This window comes from Schistocerca piceifrons, chromosome 4 (assembly GCF_021461385.2).
Source record: "Schistocerca piceifrons isolate TAMUIC-IGC-003096 chromosome 4, iqSchPice1.1, whole genome shotgun sequence".
NCBI classification, from domain to species: Eukaryota; Metazoa; Arthropoda; class Insecta; order Orthoptera; family Acrididae; genus Schistocerca; species Schistocerca piceifrons.
The window spans coordinates 614,159,327-614,177,590 of NC_060141.1; the positions used below are offsets into that span (position 1 = coordinate 614,159,327).

The 18,264-nt window shown below is 44.2% G+C and overlaps 1 protein-coding gene across 1 annotated transcript in view; it reads right to left on the minus strand.

Moving 5' to 3' along the window:
* The window catches only part of LOC124794684 (ADP,ATP carrier protein 2-like), a 38,864-nt gene that overhangs the window by 17,320 nt on the left and 3,280 nt on the right, over positions 1–18,264 (minus strand). The window contains exon 2 of the mRNA XM_047258228.1: positions 1,709–1,970. Within this exon, the coding sequence (XP_047114184.1) occupies positions 1,709–1,970 (262 nt within the window). The remainder of the gene's footprint in view (positions 1–1,708; positions 1,971–18,264) is intronic.

Consider the following 18,264-nt stretch of genomic DNA (forward strand, 5'->3'; position numbering starts at 1 on the left):
AGTATCAGCATCTCTCCACCTCCTACAAAAATATAAAACGCTCTTCCCTCTTGACCTGAAAAATAAATTTGTACACTCACTTATATTTCCAATTATTTATTACAGCGATGTTATCCTGGAAGGCACTTCCGAGGAAAACTCACGGCACCTGAAGCTGGTTATGAATACTCGAGTTCGTTATATCTCGTATGTTCGACTACTTGATCGTATTTCACCAATGATATGCACACTTATCCTGGCTGCATGCAGACAAGTGCACATATTTCCGTAGCCTTTGTCTTTCCTACTGTCTTATCACCGTACACTATCACCTACAGCTCTCCTCGACCTTAATTCTCTTGTCTCAATAACATGGCAGAAACACACGTTTCCATCAGAGCAAAATCCTTCAGCAACCCGGCTCTGGAATAACGAAATGGCTCTGAGCACTATGGGACTCAACTTCTGAGGTCATTAGTCCCCTAGAACTTAGAACTACTTAAACCTAACTAACCTAAGGACATCACACACATCCGTGCCCGAGGCAGGATTTGAACCTGCGACCGTAGCGGTCTCGCGGTTCCAGACTGCAGCGCCTAGAACCGCACGGCCACTTCGGCCGGCCTCTGGAATAACCTCCCACATCATGTTAGACAACTGAATAACATCTCCAGTTTCAAAAGACAGTTAATGAGATGTCTCCTAAAGCAACATTAATGATTACCATTGTTTCTGTGCGGACTCGTTACCCCTGCAAATACATTTTTCCAACCAGATCTTCCTCATTTTCCAGTGCTCTTAGCTGGTGCAGTCTCCTTGAATTTCCATTTATCAGAACTCGCTTAGTACGACCAGTATTAACTTTACTAGTTCATAGTCAGTATTATTTTCTCACATTATCACTACAGACAGTCATATCGTTTTAATACCATTTGTCATATTAGAATTGCCGGCCGTGGTGGCCAAGCGGTTAAAGGCGCTACAGCCTAAAACCGCGCGGCCGCTACGGTCGCAGGTTCGAATCCTGCCTCGGGCATGGATGTGTGTGATGTCCTTAGGTTAGTTAGGTTTAAGTAGTTCTAAGTTCTAGGGGACTGATGACCTTAGAAGTTAAGTCCCATAGTGCTCAGAGCCATATTAGAATTATTATTTCTTAGTTAATTATGATGTAAAAAAAGGTACAGTCTGTGTGAAACCCTGGTTGATGTGGGAGATCAGATCAGGTGAAATAAATAATTTAATTTAATTAAATATAAAAGTACTTTGCTCTTTGTTTCAGATAGTTTAGATCTCGTTTTGGATTAATACAAATCGTTCGACAGTAGCATTTTTTCCCCTCTGTCTCCTACTTAGAATACTGTACGCCTGTGTCGTGACTCCCTATCAAGCGTATTGGAGAATCAGTTTTCAGTATCATTGTCCTTCTATCACTGAAAGCGTCTGCATACCCGTAGTTCATTACTTCCAGTACAACTGTGTGGTTTGGATTCGTAACGACTGACTGTGGAGAGTAACGTTTGACTGTGTTGCTTGATTGTATAATACACGAAAGTCATTTATCTAGTTATTTTTGCAGCAAAGCACAACATTATGAAGCAACTCATCCCCACCCTGTCCCTATCCCCTTTCCACTTGTCCATCAGTTCCTTCAGTTATTAGTTTTTTTGAACAATAAAAACGCGCCACAATTGAAAGGTATGATGTTCAGTGCTTTGGTATCAGAACGGACCTTGTCCTGGCGAAGTCTAGAGGATAGACGAAGCACAGTGAAGTGGCTCCGGCTGCACCACCAGACGCCAAGTTGCCCAAGAAGTAACGCCAGAATTGTGTGTTCTTGTCGACACCACCAAGGAAGATCTGCTTGTACTTGTCCTTGAAGGCGAAGTTCAGCGCTTGCGTGGGGAAGTATCGGATGACGTTGGCCATGTTACCGCGCCAGTATGCCAGCACGCCCTGCTCGCGCGGGATGCGCACGAAGCAATCGATGATACCTGCAAAGCAGACATATTAGACACTTACTGCATGCAAACGGAGTAAAGTGCAAATTCCACAGTTGTGTCAATACAAATCGTAGTGAAATTTTTAGTGTTTTAGAGCACATGAAATGAGATTCACTGTGTAACTAATTCTTGTGTCTTACGAATATATACGTTTTAGAAGCTTGTCTGCCTTCGAATGAAATTTGTGACGACTGATGTAGTTCGCACAAAGGAGACCCAGTCACAGCTCGCTTTCGCGCAGCAGCTCGTACAATATCAGTCTATGATCACAATACTTTTCTTTGCCGTGAACTATGTGTACACGTCAAAAAAACGTGGTATGTGTCTTATACTAGTTTGCAGTAAGTGACATTGCCAAATAATAATATGTATTGCGTAAAGCACGACAAGGCTTATTTTTTCTGAAAATATTTTATGTGCTGTACAACACAATCACGTGAAGTATTTTGAATTTGAAATGTCACTTCCTGCAGTGGAGTGTGGTCGTTCCTGGCAGAGTAATGCCGTTTGCAGAACGGTGACTTGAATTCCATATTCACGGTCAATGCTCTGCCGTCTGAACCGTACGACCACGCCTAGCGTTTCGAGCTAAATCACCGAGTGAGGTGGCGCAGTGGTTAGCACACTGAACTCTCATCGGGAGGACGACGGTTCAAACCCGAGTCCGGCCATCCAGATTTAGATTTTTCGTGATTTCCCTAAATCGCTCCAGGCAAATGCCGGGATGGTGCCTTTGGAAGTGCACGACCGATTTCCTTCTCCATCCTTGACACATTCCGAGCTTGTGCTCCGTCTCTTGATGACCTCGATGTCGACGGGACGTTAAACCCAATCTTCTTTCCTTCGAGCTAAAACAGTAAGCCGCCAGTCTTAACTTCCAGATTCCTTCGCCTGGAGCGTCACTTTGGCAAGGTATTTAGTATTTCCCTTCTGAAGTTTTGGCCGCAATGCGTGCTCAGATGGCTCAAATCAAAAAGCACTGCCGTCTAAGCGCAAAATTCACCCCTGCGTCCGAGCCCTACACAATTTTAATCAATTTAGAAAGAGTGTCAAATATTTATTTATCAGAAAGATAGCCAAATAAAACATGTACTGGCAGTATATGTAGATATGAATCATCTCAAGTGCTAGGTTAGACATACACAGTCTTATCAAACGAAGAGGTAAGTCAGAAACCCTCCGAAACAGCGATGCTTAAGGTAAAGACTAAACGGAAGCACCCATGCTAGACCGTCTCGCATTTTTAGGTTTTACTCTAAATTCAGTCTGCCAAATGACGATCAGTTTGTATAAATGTTACAGTGGGCTCTTCTGCGTCCCCGTAATTGTTTGAATTTCGCCATCCATTTTATTTAGGATGGTGTTCCTTACACATGTAGCAATGCCTGCTGCCAATATGTCAGCTTTAAGGTTCTATATACGTTGCATTTTTGTCTGTTCTTTACGTCCCGCTGGGGAAGGAAGAAGCTGTTCTTTTGGACAACTATACTGATACATAGAGAGCTTTAAAAACTCCTGCTTATGAGAGTCATACCGAAGGCCTACCTTTGCAGTCGACACTGTCCACTGCATGTACAGGACGTGGTTGACGCTAGGCATCCTGCGTACATAGAGATCTTCATCTGCGGTGTGTGACTGTTTGGGCCCTTTCGTTTCACACAGCTTTGTGTCTACATAGGATGGAAGGCACCTGGCATCGGATTTTAAGAGGACCCCGATTGTGTCTTCGACGGTGGATTCGTTTCTTCTATGTATGACAATTACGTCTTTGTTGCTCTATGGCTGTTGTGTAAAGAAAAACTGTAACCTCGGTTTACCATTGCTGTAACAATGAGGAATTGATCATAGTTATCAAATTATTCATAAATTCGTAACATTTCATTTTATCTGGATAAGAATGCGAGATGAAAGTCAAAGTTACAAAAACAGTGTTGCTTGTAAGTTCAGTGTTTGTGGTATGCTGTGGGATTGTCACAAAGATTAAATATCTGTGAAATACGTTACGAATCAATTGTCATTTGTATGGGCACATACAGTCAACTGTAGGAAGTACTGTTCAAGAGTTTGGAAATCTTAAGAGATCGGATTAAAAGAAGAAATCCAAAGAATTCAGACGCTTCATGCTTCATTTGTAGACGACCATTTCTGCCGATACAAACGTATTACAAAGACACCCAGCCATGTTACATAGGCACCATATAAAGATCCATTATGTTCTTTGCACAAAACGCTGTTAGGGAAGTCCAAAATAACTACAAGTCTGGAGGATCGTAGAGGAAGGACTGTATGAACACGGAGAAGCCTGTACATTTTCCCCTCAATTCATTCGAGACTGGAGTAGATAAGGAGGGAGCAATAATGTTGCAAACCACCGTCGGTAGTGCACTTTACCATGACTTACGGATGTAACGTTAACGAAATTACACGTAATGCCTTCCCTTTGTATCTTGCTCACAGTTGCCGAAACTCTAGTATCAGTCGTCCTTGATGACCTGTAGGAACTTTTTTCGATTATTATTGCTTTGTATATTTTAATTATCTTCTTCTTCTTTGCTCTTTCCTCAGTAAAATGTGAGAGTGGCCAAAGTGATGAAATTTGCTTGACTCCCGCGTAACGTGGTCACGTTTTCACTTTGGTTAGTTTCAAAGCATCCAGTCACTTGTGTGCAGGAAATAAATATTTTTTCGTATGCATGAATGTCTGCTGAGTTGTGGTGCATTCTGGGAGTGTTGTGACGTACATGTACACAGCAAACATTTAGGAGAAGGAAACAGTAGTCGCATCACATGGCTCTTTAAGATGGCAGGCCAGGGGAGCAGTTGACCTCAATGAACGCTTGTACTCCACAGCGCCTGCCGAAGGAGCCTTACAAAGGTTGGGAGTTATCTGCTACATAAAACCGCAGCTCCGAAACGTTCAAATAAAAAGGTAACTCGCCGAACAGCTCGCAACACATCAGTAGCAGAAAGAATGTTGCAAATGTTTTGCTATGCACTGTAATACCACTGTAATGTTTGTTAATTGCATTATTAACAAAATTATGCGAAAAGGAGAATGAAGCCTCTTCCATACTTTTTGTGCTATTTTTGATTTGGATTGTTTTATGACACTGTGTTCACGTTGCACTACAGCTTTCCATGAAAATAAACGCAGATGGGAGTGATGGTGGTGGGGGTATGGGATAGGGGACAGCGGTTAACACTGCGCGACAAACGTGTTAAGATGTGTCGAAAAGTATTAGGTAGTGGGATTGGGTATAGTGATTATATGCATTTCACGATCGGAATGTGTGGTGGAGAGAGAAACGCATAGGCGTGGGATGTGGGCCGAAGGGCCACTGACGTCATTATTGGACGTCTGGTGGCCGAAATAAAACAAGTCGCTCGGAAATAGACCGTCAGCAGGAACAAGAATCTCTGATAGAGTTCAGCTGAGGAGTCACTGAATTCCTACTCGGTTGAACCATGGAAGGTTTTTACATCATTCTACACTTGTCGAACGTTTGCAGCTGGGCAACGACGTAAGAGAGAAACATTCTCCAGCGTCATCAGTGATCCGACGGCTAGATCGTGAACGTTACTGACTCATCAGCAATAGAATCATACCATACTGATTTCTACACATTGATATACGGTGGAAAACAGTTCAGCTACATCAACGTAGCATTTAACAGCTCGTCGGATGAAACTGTAGCTCTTCCTGCAATAACCACACCAACAAATCTGGCAGGCTAGACATTCTTGTTTTACAACACACTCTTTTAAACTAGAGACACATGCCGAACTTAAGTACGAACACAGACGATAAATCTCGGTTATTTTTTCGTAAAGGCACTAGCCCCCACTTTAAATTAATTATTTCGTCCGCTAACGACATAAAGCTAGAACATAAGCGCCGAACTTGAACCACGCTCTATTCGATGTTTTATAGATGCGCAAGTTAGTGTTCTCCTTGTGAAACTGATCTGATCATCTATAATTTATTATACCCTATCGACAATAGATGAATATAGTGTTACTAATCTTACACAAGGTCGCGACAACACTTCATGCAGACTCACAGTCATTAATCGCCATACTTTTATCTCTGACAACACATAATATGCTTTGAAAGAATTCAAATCTGCTGCCTAACAAGCTGTATGTTTGGTGCTCGTTAGCCTGTTGTATACCGAACTCAGGATGTTTATTGTTGGTTGCTGGCTGTTGTTTGGTTACTGGCTATCAGGATGATTAAATGACTAATTACAGAAGATTATACACACGCATTCATCGATCTCAAATGCCGGTTGCTGAATAAGAAACATTGTGAACGTTTTAAGTTCTGAGCATGCCAGTTGATAGGCGGAAAACTAGAGAGCAACAGCTTTGTTACGAGATTTTGTATAGAATAGCCAGTTAGATGTTTTTTTAATGAAGGAACCACTCGTTTTTCAGAAAACTTGTTGTTACGTGTATACCGATTTCCACACACTGACAAAAGATTTACTTGTGTTCTTAGTTTGTATTTTCAAGCGCTCTCCCGAAAAAGTCATGTTAATTCAGATATACTGTTTATTGGAATAAGTACTAGCCACATATCATTCATCAGCGCGCCATGTAGGTTGAAACGATATTATATCTTCGTTATGTATCAGTCATATACATTGGTAAAAAAACTACATACTTCTGAGCTTGTTGCCTAAACTGTTTCTTACTGACACATTATGAATGTTGATCTGTACTAGAAATGATGTACGTAACTTTGTGAAGGGATAATCTAGTTTGTCGCATTTCATTAGTATATTCTTCTGAGAAAGCCCAAAATGATTCTTGCCCTTAGAGCTGAGCAGTACACTCGAGATGACCGCAGAGCACACTACAGTTCAACAAAAATGTAGTAGCTACAGTATAATCATGTAGTAATGTAAAGTAAGCGAACGCGACGGACATTACCATGTGTATTTTTGCTGTTTTAGAGATGAAACGCGATCCGGAACGGTACTCTGAAAAAAGTCATTGCGTCCCGGTATGAAATGTATTGACTAGGGAATTATGCAGGTGTTTTGCTTGGAGGCGAGAGGTGGCGTAGAAGCAAGCGAATGTTGGCAGCACTGTGCCTTGCAATTCAGAACGAGCGGGCGGAGGCCACAGTTGCAGAGCGGAAGCACGCCAAGTGGGGAACGTAGTTAACTGCGCATCAGTCCGCCGTGCTGCTGGCAGCTGTGCCAAGTCAACTCCATCCGCGGGTTAACAGCTCGTTGCACAGATCACATTCTGCATCCAATACAGAGTTCGCCTCTCTATTAGGGATCAGGGCAGCGCGCACTTATGGCTCGCTATCAGAATGGAACTCACTGAACGTTCCACCAGAAATTATTCTGGGAAAGAGTTAAAGCATTGGCGTTCATGCGCGATGTACATTATGTGATCAAAAGTATCCGGACACCTGGCTAAAAATGACTTACAAGTTCGTGGTGCTCTCCATCGGTAATGCTGAAATTCAATATGATATTGGCCCACCCTTAGCCTTGATGACAGCTTCCACTATCGCAGACATGCATTCAATCAGGTGCTACAAGGTTTCTTGGGGAATGGCAACCCATTCTTCACGGAGTGCTGCACTGAGGAGAGGTATCGACGTCGATCGGTGAGGCCTGGCACGAAGTCGTCATTCCAAAACATCCCAAAGGTGTACTATGGGTTTCAAGTCAGCACTCTGTGCACGCCAGTCCATTACAGGGATGTTATTGTCGTGTAACCACTCCACCAGAGGCCTTTCATTATGAACAGGTGCTCGATCGTGTTGAAAGATGCAATCGCCATCCCCGAATTGCTCTTCAACAGTGGGAAACACGAAGGTGCTTAAAACATCAATGTAGGCCTGTGCTGTGATAATGCCACGCAAAACAACGAGGGGTGCAAGCCCCCTCCATGAGAAACAAGAGCACACCATAACACCGCCGCCTCCGAATTTTACTGTTGGTACTGTACACGCTGGTGGATGACGTTCACCGGGAATTCGCCATACCCACACCCTGCCATCGTATCGCCACATTGTGTATCGCAATTCGTCACTCCACACGACGTTTTTCCACTGTTCAGTCGTCCAATGTTTACACTCCTTACATCAAGCGTGGCGTCGTTGGTATTTACCGGCGTGATGTGTGGCTTATGAGCCACCATGAAATCAAAGTTTTCTCACCTCCCGCCTAATTCTCATAGTACTTGCAGTGGATCCTGATGCACTTTGGAATTCCTGTGTGACGGTCTGGATAGATGTCTGCCTACACATTACCACCCTCTTCAACTGTCGGCGGTCCCTGTCAGTCAACAGACGAGGTCGGCCTTTACGCTTTTGTGCTGTACGTGTCCCTTCACGTTTCCACTTCACTATCACATCGGAAACAGTGGACCTAGGGATGTTTAGGAGTGTGGAAATCTCGCATACAGAAGTATGACACACGTGACACCCAATCAGCTGACCACGTTCGAAGTTCGTGAGTTCCGCGGAGCGCCCCATTCTGCTCTCTTACGAAGTCTAATGACTACTGAGGTTGCTGATATGTAGTATCTGGCAGTAGGTGGCAGCAGAATGCACAATGCAACCGAGTTGTTGGTCATAGGAGGGGAGGAAGGATGAAGGAACAATGAACACGGCAGAACATAGCTCATCTACGCCTCGTGAAGCCATTGGGGGAAAAGACAGTTCCATACAGACCCATCTAATACAAAATGTAAATGTTGTAGGGCATTGTTGGCTGGGATATACCACGCAGAGGGTTCAGCGGCCTGTCGGAAAGGGTCCACGCACACTGACCCATTTTATTGCGAATATTTGAGATTTGTGTCGCATGTGTATTTTATGAGTGTAGTCGAATTTTATGGGTGCATGTATAATGTAATGTTATGTTTGCATTGTATAATGATGGTGAGAGAAGGGAGACGGTGAAATTCGTAGTCAGCACGTAGCCTACTCCGATCTAATTGAACCAAGCGGTGAGGTGGGGGGGGGGGGGGGGTTAACGTTCCCATCCGACGACTGATCAGCATCCACAAGTTCACCTGCCCCAGCTTCTTGAGACATTGCGGAGACGCCTGAAATTTAATCGAGGACATACTAGCAGACTTGCCCACCTCTATCCCCTTCCTAGACAAATAATTGTAGTGATAATTTTATCCACCCCCAGGATTCTGAATCCAGCGCTACCCCACTGACATGCACCAGCGACCCCAGCTACGGTAACGAGTTGCCTTGCAGTGTTTAGCAGTTTACATGCTGCACGCGCCATTCAGCTGCATTATTGAAGAATAAGGTAGATATTGTTCATTATATCACCAGTCGTAGGTTTGGAATGATATTTAAACATGAGAGAAGTGGATTCCTCTCGCCCTCTCGCCCTTCGTGTCGAAAAAATCTGTGCCCAAGCAGTAAAATCTAAAAAAAAAAAAAAAAAAAAATCTCTTCGTAGTTTTCTCATACAATAGTACGCCTTCATTAATGTGTTGCAGCATATACGCCACAAGCTACAGAATTGTTAACAAAACGCAACATCGAAGCTGAGCTGATTCTAGTGTATGGCGAGAAAGGGCTGCGTGCTAAATTTATGGCCACCTATGGCTTTGCTGTCTCACATTGGCGCCAAAACTAAATATTAGTGGTATAAATACATATTGTAGAGCACATCAACTAGCTTAAACAGATCGTCCTCCTCTCTCCGGACCTCTCTCTCTCTCTCTCTCCTGAGAAATCCCGACCATCAAGAAAACGATCAGTTCCATCATCCTTATGAACTCTTATTCCTGTCACATGAATCTGGACTCGCATTCGGTACGACGATGGTTGAAACCTGCATCCAGCCATCCTGATTTAGGTTTCCGTGATTTCCGTAAATCGCTTCAGGCAAATGCAGGGAAGATTCGTTTTACAAAGGGTGTGTCCTATTTCCTTCCCCATCCTTCCCTAATCTGAGCTTGTGCTACGTGTCTAATGACGTCTCCGTCGACCGGACGCTAAACACTACTCTCCTCCTCCTCCTCTTATACCGGGATGTGAATGCAGAGGCGCCATCTTATTACAATACGTTAGTCATTTACTTTAGGTCGTGTCGTCTGCCAGAAGGGGACGCCTGATCCGCAGCGAAACAAACGCTCCATGCATGTGTGAACACCGCCAGAGAAGAGCCTCATTATCTGCTCTGTGTGATAGTTGAGTAACGCCCACAGTTGTAAGACAGAAGAGGCCTTTTATATGAAGCTTCACTCACTCACATACACAGAAAAGCCAAAACATTATGACGAACTGTTTAATAGCATGTCGTTCCACTTTTCAAACACAGTACAACAGAGATTCTGCTTGGCATGGATTCCACAAGTCCTTTACAGGTTTCCCGAAGTATGTGGCAGAGCAGATGTCTACTCACACGTCAAGCGATTCCCGCAAATTACGGGATGGTGGTTTACGGGCACGCATCTGGCACCAGATGTGTGTTGCAGTGGGTACAGATGAGGCGCATTTGCTGGCCAGGACATAAGTGTGAGTTCACTATAATGTTCCTTACACTAGAATAGCACGATTCTGACCTTGCAACACGAACAATCATCCTGATGGAAGATGTCATCAGCGTAAACGGAGACTTCAAACAAGAAGCAATGCAGGTGGTCCGCAATAATGTTCACGTAGTTCACAGCTGTGATGATGTCTTCGATTACTGCCACAGATTCCTTGCAAGCCCAATCAGTGCACCCCATAGCATAATTCCGTCCTCACTGGCCTGCATCTGTGGCGCAAAGCGTTTCGTGCAGCCATTCGTCTGGATCACGTCGTGTATGAAACCAATAATCGACCTGACGTAACACGAAATGCGATTCATTCGATAGGCGACACGTTTCTGTTAATCCAGTGTGAAGACTCAGTGATGCTGTGCTCCTGCAGTCATAATTGGCGATGCCTCTGGGTCAACGTAGGAACACGTAGGGGTCGTGTGATATGGAGCTCCATGTTCACAACGGCCTGTGAATGGTGTGCTCCGAAACACTTGTGCTGGCACCAGCACTGCACTCTATCGTCAGATCTGCCACAAACAGCTGCCTATCCTGGTTTTCACAGTGGGGGATTCTCCGAGTTCTACGATTTATGATGAGATGTGGTCGTGTATTACTATACGCCCTACCCGTTCTTTCTCCTGCCTTAAACCACTTTCCACAGGTGCTAATGACAGTAGTACGCCAACAGGTGTTCAGCATCGCCGTTTCAGAGATTCTCGTTTCCAGCCGCAGCCGCACAACAATACACCCTTTGACAAAACAGCTTATAGCAGTGGATTTCCGCATTTTCGGCCTGTATCTTCGCTAAAACGCCTGGCCATTCGTCTCTCTTGTGCTTACATTCTTTTCTTACTGCGTCACGTGCCTTCAACACCAACAGGAGGCATTCAGTCTCGCAGTGGGCAGTGGTCATAATGTTTTGGCTCATCTGTGTACTTAGGTGATTTGCAGCCACCGGCATGACAGTTGGTGTGAATGTCCATTGCAAACTTACCCAGGTCAGTTCGTTATCGGTCACTGAAGTGGAAACGAAACAAGAAGTTCAAAACCCAAAGATGGTTAGATAGCTACACTTTTTATATGATTGAAAATGTAGTTCCATTCTCACCTGTGCTAAATAACCTCGCAGTGTGTAGATATGTTACCAACATTATCACTTTGAGTGGGAGGAACACGCGACCAAGCAGCTTCTCAAACGCCAGGTTATGGTGGATGATAGGCCATGCCTCGGGTGAGCGACGCCGCAGGACTGTTGGGAGAGCAGAGACGCTTTATTTACTGATAAACGTGTATATAATTCACTTTTGCGATGGAAGCAGATTTGGAGAATGTCCCTTGTAGAGAATCTGCTGGCTTGTGTGAGTGCACATTCGAAATTGCTATAAGCGAGCCGCAGTGCAGATTTGGAGGACGTCTCTTGTAGAGAATCTGCTGGCTTGTGTAAGTTCACATTCGAATTTGTGCATGAGCCAACCGCAGTGCTGTCTTGGGAGATAGCTTCAGTGTCACACCGATTCACTTCAACGACTGTCTTAATCGAAGCTCTCCGCGCAAAATGGGCTCCCGTTCCCTGGGTATTGTTATCCATTTGACTGCTGTTATACCTGCGAGAATGCAATAAGAACCGCGAGGCTCTGAATAGCATTAGAGACAATAGGGTTCGATAATTTCAGTAGCGGTATGGAGCTGTGTATAGTAAAGAGACGAGAGGCGCTTCGCATTGTTATCTGCAACATTTGAGACAAGCTAAAGTCTGTGACTTCTGTCAGCTGTTTACGGTCTTTTATGTACTGTTGTTCTCATCTGAATTAATTTTTATTTGATATACGGTATAACTTGTATCTTGCACCTTCTCTTTTCGTGTACATTACTTTAAGATTTTTTCATGTCTCGGCATTACCTCTCTCTTGAATCGTTTAACACGTGCCCCGTGACGACTGTTAATATTAATCTTTCTTAGAGGCTACTAAACTCGCCCACGGCAGTTGTCTGTACACAGCAGAAACTGCATTCATCGCAAAGATTTCAGTATGTTATAGTCCAGTGTGTTATTTAACGATATCACTCCAGTCGGAAGTCCCATGACGAGCTACCCAAGCTTAGTGTTGCCACGACATGCACTACTGGTCTAAATGGCCTTCATACACGACACACAATTATTCCTAGAACCTAGGCCCTGTTAAGATCAGTAGTATAACGTCCCTCTGGTCACGAGTTTGATTCTCATTTTGCGCCTTCCAGTTGACATTTTTCAGTGGAACTGTGTGCCGTCGCAGGGAGAGTATCTTCTCAACGTTTACTCTTTCGTTAGCCTGCCAAGGCGACAAAGCACTCACCAGTAGGTTATGCGTGGGACGAGCAGGGATGACCTTCAAGACTGCATCCAGAAATCCAGTCGCCGCGGGTAACATGCAGTGAAGCGTTTACATAGTGTGAAACTTTAAAATCGTGTACATGAATCTTCGCAGTTGTGCTCGCTATAGTGTTAAACCGATTCCGACGACTCTACTAACTGTTATTTATCCTATGTTTCTAAGGTCAGAACCCAGCAAAATGGGCAGTGCTATAGTAAAGGTAAATAGGGATATCTCTGCTCACGGTCTCCACGAACGACCAATCAACGAGGGGCATACTCAGTTGGAGATTTACAAGAATAAATTCACAAAAAAAACAATGTGTACAGTAACTTTAAAAACTGATCTCACTACAAGGATGGTTTAGTTTAATTTCAAGGTAATGCTTTTAAGCAAGAGAAAAACGTGATAATGTTCTAACTTCCGTACTTACAAGGGAACCTCCCCATCGCACCCCCCTCAGATTTAGTTATAAGTTGGCACAGTGGATAGGCCTTGAAAAACTGAACACAGATCAATCGAGAAAACAGGAAGAAGTTGTGTGGAACTATGAAAAAATAAGCAAAATATACAAACTGAGTGGTCAATGCGGAAGATAGGCAACATTTAGGACACTCTGAGTTCAGGTGCACCGTGGTCCCGTGGTTAGCGTCAGCAGCTACGGAGCGAGAGGTCCTTGGTTCAAGTCTTCCCTCGTGCGAAAAGTTCACTTACTTTATTTTTGCGAAGTTATGATCTGTCCGTTCGTTCATTGACGCCTCTGTTCACTGTAATAAGTTTAGTGTCTGTGTGTTGCGACCGCACCGCAAAACCGTGCGATTAGTAGACGAAAGGACGTGCCTTTCCAATGGGAACCGAAAACATTTGATCAAAACGTCATAGGTCAACCGATTCCTCCACGGGAAAACACGTCTGATATATTCTATGCGACACTGGTGACGGCATGTGCGTCACATGACAGGAATATGTTGTCGACCCACCTAACTTGCACATTTGGTGAATGGGTAAAAAGATTCATCTACCTTGCCCGATTTAGGTTTTCTTGTGGATGAAACCATGAGAGTGTGTCACATAAACTGCAACAAATGAATGCAACAGTTTCACAGTCGCACAGTTTTCTCTGTGCTCTGTCAAAACATATGTTTTTAACGTTTTCAAATTTTTCCGTGTGTAGACCGTCAAATCCTGCATATGTCCTAGCAAATCTGAGCATGTCCTGGAATTTTGGAGAGCGAAGCTGATTATGTGTGAGTGCCTGAACTCTGATAATTGTCTGAAAATAAAAATTTAAACTTTTCACTCGAGGGAACACATGAACCAAGGACCTCTCGTTCCGCAGCTGCTCACGCTAACCACGAGACCACGGCGCACCCGAGCTCACGTTATCCTAAATGTTGCCTATCTTGCGCAAGAACTACTCAATTTGTATATTTTGCTTATTTTTTCAAAGTTCCACACAACTTCTTCCTGTTTTCTCGATTGATCTGTGTTCAGTTTTTCAAGGCCTATCCACTGTGCCAAATTATAACTAAATCTGAGGGGGGTGCGATGGGGAGGTTCCCTTGTTAGTTAAATTGATTTTATACCTACTGCTAACAGACTGAGGCGCAATTAATTGACAGGAAGATGTTAGCGTACATTAATGCTCTCGAACGGTGTCGGTACGTAAAATCAAAGTGATCGGAAAACATAGGTCACAATAATAATGACTGTGAAGGGAAAAGAAAGAGCTTGACATAAATTGTCTGACAATTTCTTCATTGCTCTTTTATGTGATCCTTAACTCCATCTTGTATAGAAACTAGAAGAGCGTCAAAATCAGTGGAAAATAACCATTTCTCTTGAGATCTATATTCAAGGAAGACTGACTGATTTTCAGATCATTGCGTTGTTATCCTACATGATTTTGGGAGCAAAGATATGCTGCATAGCATTTAAATTTTCCGACCCAATTGACAAAATCGCTAACGAATATTTCATAATGTAAAACCATTCAATGTTGTTGCGAGTCCCTCCTGTCAAATATTCACTGAAAATATCATACACAACGTGAACACCCAGTAGTAGAAATCGCGCCTTCGAAACGTTCTTATTCAAATCGGATAACGGATTAAGGACGAACAAAACATTTCTACATTTAAGAGTGTGGTCTGATAAATCTGGTAAATTTCCATGTAATATGGGACATTTTTGTTGTGCATTCGTGGTTGGTAAGCTTGATTATTCCAAGAAACGAATAAAGAATTTCAACAATATACAGTGTACTTTTCATTGTTGACAGCTGTCTGAATTGGTCAGTCTGCCGACTGTGATCGAAAATGGAGAAAGCCGAGTTTCGTGCTGTTATTAAACATTTTCATTTGAGGGCGGGACTCCCGCACAAATCAAAACAGAATGAGATGAAATCCGTGAGGACTCTACGTCATGATTGAATACCATTTGCTTTTGAACTAATGAATTTAAACGTGATCGGACAAGCACCGAATACGAAGTGCGCTCTGACTGTGCAACTGAGGTCACAACAAAGGAGACCATTGACAAAATCCATGATATCGTAATGTAGGACTGCCGAATAACAGTTCGTGAGAGTGCTTGGACTGTAGGCATCTCAGCTGAGCGAGTGCATAACATCCTGCATGGAGAATTGGCTATGAAAAACTGTGTGGGATGTGGGTGCCACGATTGCTCACAGTGAACCAAAAGCGGATCCAGCACATTTCAAGACAATGCCTGGCGATTTGTGACTTGATGAAACCTGGATCCATCATAACACACCAGAGTCAAAGCGGCACTCAAAACAATGGACAAAGCGTGGTGAAAGTGCACCATTTTGTCAGCTAGCTATATAGTGACCCTGTTTTCTGGGGTTCCCCAGGAATAATGCTCATAGATTGCTTGGAAAAAAGCAGAACCATAACTGGACCCTACTGTTCTTCATTGTTGGATCGTTTGAAACTTGCATTGGTTGGAAAAGGACAAAAATTAGCACGCAAAAAAGTGTTCGTTCACCAGGATAATGCTCCATGTCACACATCGGCGATAACAATAGCGAAAGTGTATGAATTGTGCTTTTAATTAGTTCCTCATCCTACCTATTCAGCAGACGTAGCCTCAAGTGACATCTTCCTGCTCCCTAACTTGAAACTTTGTCTTGCTGAGAAGAAATTTTCGTTAAATGAGGAAGTGATGGTTGCAGTTAGCGAGTATTTTGCAGAGGTTAACAAAACATATTTTTCAGTTGGGATGAAAAATGGGGAGGATAGCTGGTCCAAGTGTACATTGGGGTGACAAAAGTCATGGGATACCTCCTAATATAGTGTAGGACCTCCTTTTGCCCAGCGTAGTGCATCAACTCGACGTGGCATGGACTCAAGTCGCTGGAAGTCCCCTGCAGAAATATTGAGCCATAGCTGCCATAATTGCGGGAAATATTGCCGGCGCAGGATGTTGCGCACGAACTAACCTCTCGATTATGTCTCATAAATGTTCGATGGGATTCATTTCGGGTGATCTGCCTGGCCAAATCAATCGCTCGAATTGTTTAAAATATTCTTCAGACCAATCACGACCAGTTGTGGCGTGGTGACATGATATCGTTGCTTGGAACCTGAAATCCATGAATGGCTGTCAGTGGTCTCCAAGTTGCCAAACATAGCCATTTCCGGTTAATGATCGGTTCAGTTGGGCCAGAGGACCCAGTCCATTCATGTAAACACAGCCCACATTATTACGGAGCCACCACCAGCTTGTGCAGTGCCTCGTTGACAACTTGGCCCCATGGCTCCGTGGGGGCTACGCCACACTCGAATCCTACCATCAGCTCTTACCAACTTAAATCGGGACTCACCTGACCAGGCGATAGTTTTCCAGTCGTGTAGAGTCCAGCCGATAAAGTGACGAGCCCAGAAGAGGCGCTGCAGGCGATGTCGTGCCGTTAGCAAAGGCACTCGCGACTCTCGTCTTCTGCCATAGTCCATTAACGCCAAATTTCGCCGCACTGTCCCAACGGGTTCGTTCGTCGTGCCATCCACATTGATTTCTGCTGTTATTTCACGCAGTGTTACTTGTCTGTTAGCACTGACAATTTTACGCAAACGCCGCTACCGTCAATCATTAAGTGAAACCCGTCGGCCACTGCGTTGCTCTTGGTGAGAGGTAATACCTGAAATTTAGTATACTTGGAACACTCATGACACTGTGGATCTCGAAATATTGAATTCCTTAACGATTTCTGTGGTGTCACCGCCAGACACCACACTTGCTAGGTGGTAGCCTTTAAATCGGCCGCGGTCCATTAGTATACGTCGGACCCGCGTGTCGCCACTGTCAGTGATAGCAGACCGAGCGCCACCACACGGCAGGTCTAGAGAGACGTACTGGCACTCGCCCAGTTGTACAGCCGACGTTCATAGCAATGGTTCACTGACAAATACGCTCTCATTTGCCGAGACGATAGTTAGCATAGCCTTCAGCTACATTTGCTACGACCTAGCAAGGCGCCGTATTCAATTGATATTTATTATGTGAAGCATGTATCATCAAGAGCGATGTTCTACAATTGTGGATTAAAGCTAAGTATTATATCAACTATTTACTTTATTTGCAATTCTCAAGATATTGTCCTGTTCCAGACCTCACGCCAGTCAGCGTGTAATTAAACGCGTGCATTTCGGCCTCCTCTAGAAAAACAGTGTTGGCTCTTTTGCCAACACTACAATTTCCGAAATGGAATGTCTCATGGGTCTAGCTCCAACCACCATTCCTTGTTCAAAGTCTGTTAATACCCTTCGTGCGGCTGTACTCACGTCGCTAACCTTTTCTCATGAATCGCCTGAGTAAAAGTGACAGCTCAGCCCTGCACTTTTATACCTTGCGTACGCGATGCTACCGCCATCTGTGTATTCGCATATCGCTATCCCATGACCTGTCACCTCAGGGTATAGGTTAGGAGAACCAATCACATTCACATTATGCGATCTATATGCATTATACATATCCATTTTTCATATTTTCATGAAAGCCGAGATGGTGACCTAGTTTCAGCTCGCACTTTCGTTGACTTCTAAGGTTTTGGCTATGCAGAAAACTCTCTGTAGTACTGTACTCTCTCTGATAGGGACGAACAGGTTTACAACTGATCGATTAGTTTACTGGCCACTGTTTTTGTTCTGCTGAAAAGGCAGATGTTCATACGAAGAGGGCCGGAAAGGTCAGGGGTGACGAAGCAGGTGGCCTGCCGCCGCTCGCCGGCCGTTCAATATCGGGGAGGCGAGTCCAAGCGGGGGATCGGCCGGGGGAGCCGCCGCGGTAGCTCTGCAGTGCTCTGCAACAGGAGAAGCCGCACCACAAAACGTAACATGTACACGACCTAGGCTGCACGTAGCTGAACTTGTGGAATTACAACC